Source organism: Petromyzon marinus, chromosome 27 (assembly GCF_048934315.1).
Source record: "Petromyzon marinus isolate PM22_M1 ecotype Great Lakes invasive population chromosome 27, UKy_Petmar_22M1.pri1.0, whole genome shotgun sequence".
Taxonomy (NCBI): domain Eukaryota; kingdom Metazoa; phylum Chordata; class Hyperoartia; order Petromyzontiformes; family Petromyzontidae; genus Petromyzon; species Petromyzon marinus.
In genome coordinates, this window is record NC_133693.1 from 8,709,179 (window position 1) to 8,721,710 (window position 12,532).

The 12,532-nt window shown below is 40.1% G+C and overlaps 1 protein-coding gene across 6 annotated transcripts in view; it reads left to right on the top strand.

Annotated features, from left to right (window-relative positions):
- The window catches only part of EYS (eyes shut homolog), a 539,265-nt gene that overhangs the window by 441,098 nt on the left and 85,635 nt on the right, over positions 1-12,532 (top strand). For all 6 annotated transcript variants that reach the window (XM_032961555.2, XM_032961552.2, XM_032961557.2 and 3 more), the window contains one exon: positions 3,506-3,706. In XM_032961555.2, the coding sequence (XP_032817446.2) occupies positions 3,506-3,706 (201 nt within the window). The remainder of the gene's footprint in view (positions 1-3,505; positions 3,707-12,532) is intronic.

Genomic DNA, 12,532 nt, shown 5'->3' on the forward strand with positions numbered 1-12,532 from the left:
TTCCACTGAATCACCATTTTGACGGACTGGAATCAATGATGGCTAAGCTTTGCCGTACTTCGTGGAAGCCAGATGCCATGTGCCATCATGTCGGCAGGCGGCAGGGTGGCGTAGTGATAACACTTAGTGCCTTAAAGCCAGAAGGACCTGGCGACAATAGCTCACCCAGGCACCTTTCTGTGTGGCGTTTGAATGTTCTCCCTCCATCCTCTATGGGCTTCCTCAGGGCCCGGTTTTCTGCCATAGCTAAAAACACGAAATGCAACAGTTGTTGGTCAAACATTCCAGTGCTGAAAAATTATATGCAAATCATTCAATTGGGATTACAACTCACAATATCGCCCCCTTATGTTCAACCTTGGCAGGGCCTTCCTGAAAAAGTGTTGAGACTTGGTGAAGCTTTTTATTGTAAACAATCTGAGTAATAATAATGTCTTGCTTGAACGCAATGTCTGAATTGTGGTGGAATTGGGCCAATTCTGCTCACGAGGCATCAGCTATTCATTTCAGCGTTGTTTTTATAGATAGCCGGGTGTGTAATGAGTTGTATGTATGTATGTTGAAATTATTCCGCACCGTGCGTAGCCAACCATGCTAATCGGTGGTGCGGTAAGGTTAGATGTTCAGCATTACATTTTGGAGGTGAGAGCTTAGCCTGAAATTGGTGTGTCCTTTGTGAAAAAGGACAATTTACTCAGATTGGTCTCTGTTCTACAATTTCAAAGAGGAGGAGATGACTGGCACATTGCAGTAAGCCTTCAGCTTGTCATGCTTCGTTTCCGATCCAGTGGCTTTGGATAGAGAAGCACAGCTTTTGCTGCATATACTTTTCGCTTAAACAACTTCTCTTGCTGTGTTTATAAATAGCTCCCATTCCAGGAACCCCGCAATATTTATTTGCCACAACAGCTTTGTTGCACATGAGTGGCTGTGTTACGTGTAGATTACACACCGCAGGTTCATATTTTTTGCATTAAATTCCCTGCATAGGTGAGCCATCTCACTCTGAGGAGCAAGAGTTGTAACACTTTAAAATTGGAAATGTTTACATTTGGAGAATAGTACCGATGTTGATTTTTCACCAAATTTATGATTTTGGATCACATCTTTCAGACATTAGCAGTCTTCCCGAATACAAAGGCAGTATCAGAGAGATGCGCAACAAAGGATGTTGTATCAAAACGTACTTGTGTCGTTTGGAAATTGGAAGTGTGACAGCAAAGTTCACGATTTTACATTGTGGATTGTACCCCCTTCATGGTTTAGCTCAAAAGGATCTGGGTCTCAGCAAGTGTTTTCTGAACAACTCTTTGATAAGACAATAATCACACCCAGAGCCCATTGCGGATAGCTAATCAAAGCGGATAGCTAATCAAAGCGGATAAATTCGAGCCAGTGAATTCATTGTATCTATCTTTCAAAATCCAAACATTTATTGACATGAAAATGTACTCCAATCAAATTACGGTTTACCTTAGGTCACGTACAAATTTGTGAAGGTTCACCGCTTGAGTCAGAATCACAAAATGCGCACGTAAATATTTAAATATACCGTCCAGTTATATATCTAAGCTCTCTTTATGAAATCCCAAAGTAAGCTTGCACTACACATTTCAAAATGCGCATTCAGAATTAGATGGTGCACTTGTCAAGTGCCGGACAGGATGTCATGGCTTGGCACCAGCAGTCAATTGCTCCATCAACCATTTTGCTGCACTAGGAAATACCTTTGATTAATCCATACACTGAGACTCAGGGAGTGTTTGTTCGAGTGCTAGTGACGGTGATGTAATTTCAACTTGGCACGAGGTCACGTCAGGACACGTCAAACCATGGAACCGTTGCCAAGTCTCCAGCCAAGTGCCTACTGGGGCTACCCAGGCGCTTAGTGCCACATGACAGGCATTAACATCACCGATATCAGAGATGGAGATGAATTTAATTTATACGGACTGAATTGACGCAGTCATGTCATAGCTTCAGTTAGATGCTTCTGGTGGTGTATGTGAATTATCATTGAAGCTATATTTTGTTATTGGTATTCGACTTTGCATTGGGCAAAATCACATTATTATTTGCACTTTCCACTGTTTTCATCTCATCATCATGTCATCCCCAATATAGAGCTCAACGGCCAGGTATAATTTACCATATTGATTGAACGAAAATTGGACGCATTGATACGTTGCTTTTTGATAAAATGTATCTTTAGCAAAACACTCCAACCCTAGTACTAGTCCACATCTTACCTTCAAAATTAGCACAGTCTGACCCTGGTGACTTAAGTGTGATTCCTAGCCGCAGATAATATCGGTGGTGAATCGTTGCAGAACCAGTCCTGGGTCCCCCGGTACCTTGAAGTACGGCCAAACAACCCCCCATTACTAACACACCATGGGTAGGACATCATCTAACAGTAGGTTGCCAAAGGGTTTTATATTATTATTGATAAATATATTAGCATTTGCATCTATATTCTGTGTAACAGCAATCACTTACAGTTACTCATAAAACACCCAATTCGCTCTACAAATGAAAACAAATATCTTTAAATATCTGGATTTTCGTAACCACAATTGTATTTACATTATTCAGTGTTATTTGGCTAACCGTTCACTCAGTTCACATTCTTCTGGTAGACAAAGTAAATATTTTCCGTGGATAGTTGTCTTTAATATATATAGACCGTCTCCTACTATAGAAATATATAATTTCTACCACTTCTCAAGATCATCAATAGAGATGATCACTGCCTCCTGCTCATTTTGGCAGGGGTACACTTTAACCTTTGAATTGTTACGTATAAATAAGCACAGCTATACGAATGACAACCTTTACACAGCAGTGGGTATACACAGTTATCATCATCAGCCACGATCAATCCACTGCAATGGAACACAGCATGAGAGTGCAGGTCTTAAAATACAATGCATTGTTATTTCGTAGAGGTGTAACAGTGCATCAATTCTCGACATGAATTTGTATTCTGTTGCAATCCCCCAAAAATGCCATACGAAACAAGCAGAAGAAGTGCATCAAGTCAAAAATAAATGTTGATCCTTACCTTTCTGACGCATCCATCGTCTTGAAATGAGCATTTTCAATTTGCATATGCTGCACGTTATTGTTTCACGTGATTTCTTCTTGTGCTGCCATTCACAGCGGTGTTCATCAAAGAAACCTAAGTGTAACGCTTAATTAACTTTGATTACATAATTGCGACACTCCGTCGTATCACCTTGTCGGTTAATAATTCCGCCCTCTACATTGTAGGCTGCAAAAAAAATGTGTATGTTTTGGTGAATGCCGTGTATGGTAATACATGCAAACACACGACTTGCACAGACAAGCGCTCACGTGCACTTACGCTGAGACTGCACTGTGCACGTTTATTTGTCTTCATCTTCTGCCGTGTGCATGCCTCCCATTACAGCATCTCAGAATGTGTTTGTTCCGAGCACTTCGAGCACGACGATCGTCCATGACGATCCTCTTGTCTTCCCAGCTTCCATGACGAAAACGCCACCACCACCAACACCACCACCACCACCACCACCTCCTCCACACCTGGTCCCAATGTCCCCTTGCCAGCGGCACGTGTGCCTAAACGGTGGCACTTGCCGGGACGTGTTGCTTCCTGGGGAGATGGTGATGTCCTTCCGCTGTGACTGCCCTCTTCACTTCACAGGACACTTCTGTCAGCTGGGTATGACTCTACTCTCCTCCTTTTGCAAATATAGATGAGTATGCGGTGCTAACATGTATGATGTGTACATCTACCTGAGAAGCATACAATTACACTTTGCACATGTTTTTGTTCTAAATTATAATGAAATGTTTTTAACATATTTTTTTTTATACCTTTAAACTGGGTTTGTTTCAGAAATCAGAAGCCTTTGATGGTTAAGGACATTTGAGAATGTATTTTCTCTTTGAACAAGGAGGGATGGATTGAAGGAATTACCTCAGATCATTTTAACACGTAGGCTTTCGCGACCAATATCATCTATAATAGAGGTTTTTGGGTTAGATCATGTAAAATTGTTTTTATGCGAACTAACCCAAAAACCTCTATGATGGACCTCAGATCATTTTCATTCAAGTTCCAGTGTATATGTTGAACCAGTTGAGACCTCGTGAGACTGGGATAGAGTTTCATTTACAAGCGTGATGTTGACTAAAATAAAACAAGCAAAAAAATAAAAAAATAAAGTTCAGTTGTGAAGCAAAGAGAAAATAGATCCGGTCACGGGTTATCAATATATTGTATTGCCGTATCGATGCTGCTTTTTTGCGATGTTTAATTCGCATAGAGGTGCTGGAGATACTGTATACCCAGTTTTTTTTTTTACCAATGTGCTGCATAATAAAATAACCGTCTTGTTGTCAGGTAGCCACTGTTACTCATCGCATTGTAATTGTACGCTGTCGCAGTACGTCGGTAGCAGATCCATCTTTTTGCTTTGGCTTCATCTTTGGGTTTTTTTTAAATTGCACCGGTGTCACTGCATGTCTATAGAATACAATGGAAGTAGTGAAGTGGGAGGATAACTGATTTTTTTTCCCTGTGAAACAAAGCGCTATCATTTGTATCTATTAAAGGCTGTTAACGCAGTCAAACCAACTGCCAAAATTCACATGCGTGCATTCACTGAAGCTATGAATGCTGACACTTGCACTTTTGACACATACCGTATAGATGGCATTTAACAATGCATCACTTGAAATGTATTCCTTTGCTCATGGTTACTGATTTAAATTGTGTGTGTCTCTGAGAATCAATCGTTATTAGTATTAATGCGAATGACAGGCCAGAGTGATGGTTATGAAACATTTAGGCCCATGGATGAAAACAAAACCGTGTAAATGAAACAGAAACCACGAGAAACAATATGAGCAATACACTAAAAACAAGATTGAAATGTGACTTTTAAAAATCCAATTGTAACCTTTGGTCCAATTTCTAGAGGGTGGATCGTTGCACGTCTACTTAATGGTACTCGTGGTATTTAATACATATTCAAATAAAGAGGGGTATTTCTTAAAGTGTCCATGCCTTTGATTTGTAGCAAGTGAATGTTTTTTTTTACTTTCACACCGAGGTATATTCATCACTGAAAGCTGATATTCCCATAAGGAGAAAACAGTGTAAATATAACGGTCACGATATTTGACGGTGCTTTATAAAGTGCGCAATCGTGTATGCATAACCCATTGCGTTGCAAATCTTGGATTGGGATTTCCTCTTACACAGAAGGAATCCATTTTTAATGCTTTTCTAGCCAAAGTTAAAAGTATTCGTGCATCCGCCTTGTCCGTTTTGCCCATCCGTCTATCATCTGTCTCTAACAAGCGGGGTAATAACCGCCGTGAAGGTCACCCAACATAAACGAAACCTAAATCTAAAGTTCTGTTGCTGTTACGGACTAACCCGAAAGAAAACCAACCGAATTTATCAAAGAGACACTGATACCGTTTAAGCAGAAGCCCCTCCTTCCGTCATCTCGTCGCAGCCTACGAATGTAACTCGCTGACCCGCCCACACTGGACATCTTTGAAGAAAGAGCTTCATAGCTCATCGGATTCCTCCAGTCTAAATATCGTGTCTGATTCTCATGCACAGCTTCCTGTGTTAGTACGACCATTATTAATACTATTAAATACTCCCGAGATAAGTGTTACAAAAGCCATGCATATGAATTACCTTTCTTCCTTGTTAAAATTATATACTTTTCATGAAGAAAATATGTCATCATCATCATTTATTTAGGGAGTTATTTTGAAGACATTTTTATTTGCATTTGGGCAATATCCCAAACTCTGAGAAATAATCAACGTGAAGAAGTGCCACTTAAACTCCAAATCTATGACTCTAATCTTTGTACTACCCATTCGAAGCATCTCAATGAGCTATAGTTTTACTGAAAATGTGCTCATGTTTGAAAGTGCGACGAAATGAATGCAGCATTTTATGATGCACATGTAGAGAAATCATTTTCCCTTATGTGGATTTTTTTTCCGTTGTATTTCTGAGCAATGATATTTTTGAGTAGGTAGAAGCTGAAGTAGTAGGTTTTTGATATAAACTGCAAGTCTAGTTGAAACAGCTTTTTTGTTTTGCAGCAGCAATAATAATAACACGGCTGCTAGCCCTCAGTGATACAACTTTTGATTTAATTTCTTCACGGAATGGTACATTTTCTTAAAAGCATTTTGTACGAAGGTCACTGCTATTTGGGGCTAGGGTAAAGTGTGGAACGTTTTTTGTCCATAGGACACGTATTTACAGATATTATTAATTTATTTATGCAATACAGTTTTTTATATTAGATTTTGTCCCTAATACAGTTTTTATTGGGTTAGCTTACGTAAATATATATATAAATGTGTCATTAAACCTGCCACCACCCGACACAGCCAATTAGTAAGGTTTGTCGCATGAACAGAAAATGCCAATTCGTTACGAGTACAGCACACCGGTGTGTTGGAGAGCAAAGCTACAACATTTACAATCTGAGAGTTACATTTACAACCTTGGATGTTTGTGTTAGGCCAGGCAATAATGGAGGAAAATGTAAGCACTGCTCCCATGTTAATTTTCTCTCATTTGTTTAAGATCTCTTCACGTGGCTCTGACAATTTGGTGAGTATTGTCAATTGTTTTTCAAGAAGTGTTTTTGCACGTTCACTGAAACATGCGTAATGTACCTGGAGCAAAACACATTCTAGCAAGAAGTCATTGTTCATAGGTCTACACAGATCTCGTCTCATTGCCACCGCACAACATAGCAGGTTTGGAAGTTCCACAAATACACGGGCTCTGCAAATTCACAATTTTTCAAACACTGGATTATAGGCATGTGACACCACAGTTATTTAAGTACACTATGAAATGTCAAAAATATTATTGATCAAGAAATTATATTTAACATTCCTTTCAAACTGTCACCTCAGTGGCAAGCGCATTTTACTACTTCGAGACGTTTCAGCTGCTGAAGTATGACCACATTTATCCTTGCATTTTTCCTCAATTAAATCAAAGCCATTCTTTTGTTTTCATTCGGACGTGCATTTCCCGTGCTCGTTTTGTGGAACGCGGGAGCGATTGGTGTGTGTAAGTGTGTGCATTTGCACAATTTTTTGATCAACAATAAAAAAACATTTCCAGCCCTTTACGGCTATAAGCCATGAGCGCATACGCCACCAATCAAGAGCACATCGTGTCCCGTCCCCCCCCCAACCCCATGAAAGACGTCACACTTTGCTCGTGTTCCTTCCCTCGCCTTGTTACGACACAATAGAGCGCCGATGTCAAGGACATCCACACAATGGCGCACTGCAAAATAAGACACTTGGGGCCACAACTTTATTCGTAAAGCATCACGAGGGTGCAGTGAGTACAAAACGTGTTTTTCTTCAACGAGTTCACAGATTGAAAAGTTGAACAACCTTGGTTATCAGGACTTCCATTTCTACATTGCAGGTTTTTTTTTACCTTTTCTCTCTCGGCCAGAGAAGATACGCTTGGCACGTCAACAACAACAACAACAAAGATAAACACGCACATTCTTGTCTTTTTGCAAATTGCCAATCGGTGTGGGATTTTTTTCGCTCTCCATAATTTTTGCACGATGCATTCCGTGCGAATGAACTAACATGGCAATTCAAATATGCTCTCAAGTATGCGGCTTGAGTTTGCTGCGTTGATTACACTATGTAACACAAATGTACACTATGTAACACAAGTGTTATTTCGTAATTGCTAATGCCTAAAAAGTATAGAAAATGGCTATTATTCCCCACAAACTTTGCTGTACCTATTTTCAATGAGAAAACGGGAGAATGTGTCTTTTCGTTCACATAAAGTCATAAAAAACCAACATATTAATACAAATTAACATGTATTTATGCTAAAGTAATACAAAAATTACTGCAAAATATTTAGAAGTGAGTAGTTTTTCAATATTTACGATTATACTGTAAATCACTTTCACGAATCAGCCCCCCCATAATGTACTCGTTATACTGTCCTTGGTAGCGGCGTTCGAAGTCCAGTCTATCCTGGTGGAAGCGCTCGCCCTGCTTCTCTGAGTACGCCCCCATGTTCTCCTTGAATTTATCAAGATGAGCATCAAGGATATGGACTTTGACGGACATCCTATAGCCCATTGTGCCGTTGTTCTTCACCAGTCTTAAACAGCTCCACATAGTTTTCGACCTTATGATTGCCCAGGAAGCCACGAATCACTGCAAAACAAAGCTGTTCCAAGCCGCTTTCTCCTTACTAGTGAGCTTCTTGGGGAATTCATTGCACTCCAGGATCTTCTCTATCTGTGGTCTGATGAAAACACCAGCTTTACCCTTTGCTTCAGACAGCTTAGGGAAGAAGTCTTGAAGGTACTTGAAGGCTGCCGACTCCTTATCTACAGCTCTGAAAATTTTTTATAAGGCCCAATTTGATGTGCGGTGGTGGCATCAGCACCTTACAGGGGTCCACCAGTGGCTCCCACTTGACGTTGTTCCTCCCCACAGAGAACTCGGTCCGCTGTGGCCAGTCCTGCCTGTGGTAGTGCGCCTTGGTGTCCCTGCCGTCCCAAAGGCAAAGATAGCAGGGAAACTTGGTAAAACCGCCTTGGACACCCATCAGGAATGCCACCATTTTGAAGTCTCCGATGACCTCCCAGCCGTACTCATCATACTTCAAGGCATCCAGCAAGGTCTTGATGCTGTTGTAATCCTCTTTGAGGTGCACCGAGTGAGCCAGGGGAAGAGACAGGTCCTTGTTACCATTATGGATCAGCACGGCTTTGAGGCTCCTGGATGAGCTGTCAATGAAGAGGCGCCACTCATTCTGGTTACAGGCGATTCCGATTGCCTCAAACAGACTGGTCACATTGTGGCAGAAGCAGAGCCTATCTTGACGGAAGAAGAAGCTGCAAAAAGGTTGGTGACGCTTCCTCTGATCTGCGACTTGCACACTTTCATCCAACAAGTTCCACTGCTTGAGCCTAGACGTCAAAAGCTCGGAATTGGACTTGGTGAGACCAAGATCTCTGATCAAGTCGTTGAGGTCTTTTTGGTTGGGATAGTATGGGTTTCGCTCCTCAGGATCTACAATGTCTTCCTCGCTCTCTGACTTGCTGCTCTCTTTTAAAGATGGCTGCTCTCTCTCCGGAGGAGTGGGTATGGGGAGCTCATGGCAGTGTGGCACCGGGGCGATGGATGAAGGAAGGTCTGGACACGTGATAGCAGGTGCATTCTTGCCAGTCCAACGTTTGGAAGGGTCCACCATGCAGAAGTAGCAGTTGCTTGAGTCGTCAGTGGGTTCCCGCCAAATTCTTGGGATAGCGAACTTCATGGCTCTCTTTTCTCCTCTGTACCATCCTACGAAAATACATTTGTTTCACCTATGACTAATGTGTAAGAGATTCTCGCAACATTTTTGATATATGATATATTTTTTCAATAACATTGACAATTGTAAAACATTAAAAAATAAAAAACTTTTATAATTTTTTTAAATTGTAAAAAAATTCATAAAATAAAATTCCGAGCAACAATTTGTCCATCTTACCTTCCAGAGTTTTTTTTTGCATTGCTCGCAGGTGAAATGAAGTGCCCAGGGTTTGTCTTGATCCCCGACAGGCATGCCGAAATATGCCTTGTAGGCCTCACACATCTTAGCAGATGCTTCCGCAGATTACTTTTTCGCTCTTGGCTGCAGACATAGAAAAATGTGTCTGCCGGTTGTTGCAGCCTCTTGATGGCATCGGAGAAAAATGCAGATTTGTATCCACTTAGGCAGCTGGAACTAAACTGAACTAGTGGGCTTAAGGCCCCTGAAATTAGACGACTATTTGTATTACTGGAAAGTTCTAGAATGTTCTAGAAGTTACTACAAGTTTACTCAGCACTGAATCTATCTGGAATGTTCTGGAAAATAGGTAAATTTGAAAATATCATTGTCCTGGTTACATAAGCAAAGTTTGTGGGGAATAATAGCCATTTTCTGTACCTTTGAGGCATAAGCAATGAGGAAATAATACTTACTACCCAGGAACAATTTTTATTTTACCCAGTGTTATCTGACTGTGCCTCATTTATCATGTTGCCCATTTTGACGAAGTCTCATCTCATACTCCATCTCTAATTGGAAATCATGAATGTAAAAATGTATCGGCAACCCTTGCAAGCATCCTTTTATTCATATTACATAAATACAATTTGGGGTCAAATAATTGATCACTTCAGCGATTATAGGAATTGTTGTGATTCTGTCATGCTTAAAAATACATTCACTATAAATTGCAGTGAATGATAGCAACTCTAATGACTGCAGAGGTGATGTTAACCAATTACATACTACATATACAAATATATAAACAATATCCTATGCACAAGATTTTATGCATTTATCTTGAGCTTAATAATTTATGTTAATACAGTAGAATTCCTCTGATCCATGGTGTTGTTAAGGAAGAGCATTTCGTATCCTATTATTCACGAGGTTATCTAAACATTTTCACCATTCTGTTGTAAAATATTACAGAAGATAGGATGAGTTTGTCATGAACTCCACTTATCCGTGCAAATATTTCCGAATATTAGAAGTTTCGGTCCAGTTTTTTTTTCAAAGTGCATGCTGGGTAAAATGGGCCCATCAATAAAATTGTAAAAAACATGTTTCTGATAATAGGAAGAGTATTTCAGTGGCTAGTGAAGAGTGTTTCAGTTGCTACTGAAACGCTCTTGCTAGTTTGAAGCGCTTTTTGTGCGATGCGTCATGCAGGTAGCACGTGCATTGGCGCATTCACGCTCACTGCGTGCTCCTCTAGTCCATGGACTGTCCATTCAAATGTCCGTCCCATTGTTAATGCTTGATCCAAGGAGTTTACTGCCGTCTCTGGAAATAAAAATCAGTCAACCACCTTCCTGGAATACCCCTCCTCTCGCTGTGCTGTGTTGAAAAAGCATAGCTTCACAACTTCCAAGAATTGTGTTTCGTGGAAAGTCTTACTGTGCTGCTTCACGATAGTTTTTCAAACTTTTACAGGCTGTCAAACAACGTGATTTATTGGGACAGATTAATATTCACCTATATTCAAAAGGCCTCAATAACAACTTGTTTCATCTTCTTGGTTCTTTCGGTAAAGTTACATAGAAGGGAAATAATCAAATAATACAAATAAAACATAAAATTAAATTCTCACTACGTTTCGGCCACAACACAAGTAGCCTTCCTCAGGTGAAGAAACAGAACTGTCGGCAGCGCTCCAATGAACACTGCTAAGCTTGGCAGCGTCTTTTAAGCTGGGTGGGAGGAGCAGAGCGCCTTGACAAAGGAGTTTACATATCAACAGAAGAATTTAGCATTGAAGTAGCTGTGTTAATGTGATAGATTAGCAGGATATTAAAGTCAGAAATTAGCATGTAACTGGGAGATAAGCATGATGTTAGTGTGAGGGATTAGCATGTAACTTGTCACGGAAGTAGCTATTTTAAAGTCAGAGTTTACATATCAACATTTTTATTATTTTATTATTTCCCTTCAACGTGACTTTACCGAAAGAACCAAGAAGATTAATCCCTGCAGTCACAAAAGCTTTAAATCGAAATTTAACTTGTTGTTTCTTCTGTTGAGAAAAGTGGTCTGGTTGAATTAACGGTGGAGTGGTAATATGAAAGATGCCTTCAAGGCAAATTGCCAAAATCTACAACAAATGTGAATTAATCATGTGTCAGTGTATGATGGTATGTAGATTCATACAGTGATATACATCATTATTGGTTTTGGGATATGTAATATTTATTGTCATATGAAAGTGGTCAAGGTTATTGCACTCTTGCTATTATTACTAAAATGCATACATTTTTTTTTTACATGGAACGTAAGAACGCCTTGGGCAAGTTTCTTTAAATCTCAAGAGTGCCGGCTTCCATTTTCTTTCTCTGTCTCCATGTGTTTTACTAAATAGCATTTGGTATGGATTATAAATATATGACATGTGGCTAATAATACTTCATATAAAGTGGCTACTGCCACTATATTATGTATGTATTTCTCTAAGCTCCTATAAGCTGTTTAATATTGAAGTTCATCAACATGTCCCGTGTCATTCCTGAAAATGCCAACTCGTCCAATGAAAGCTATTCAGCTCTTACCGAGCGCTATCTAACGAAGACTATCTGCTGTTCCGATATCGTTTTTTCTCTGTACGGGAGACTGGGAGCTTGTCGAGTGTAAATGCATTGCAGACCATTAATAAACCCACTCACGGCATGAGCAGAGATTGTTGGAGGAGAATTTGTAAGCCCTGCCACTCCCACTTGTCATTCTGAGATGCTTTGCTTTAATTGTGAGCCCTTATCGGCATTTACAGAGAATACTCTTCATGTGTGCATGAATATTTGAACGTAATTATAACAATAAAGGCTCAGGTCTGCCTGGCACACAGTGCTTAAAGCACTAAGAGCATGTATTTTGCAGCAACAGGCTATTTGTGCGCAAAAACATGTGCACTCGAGTTTGGCA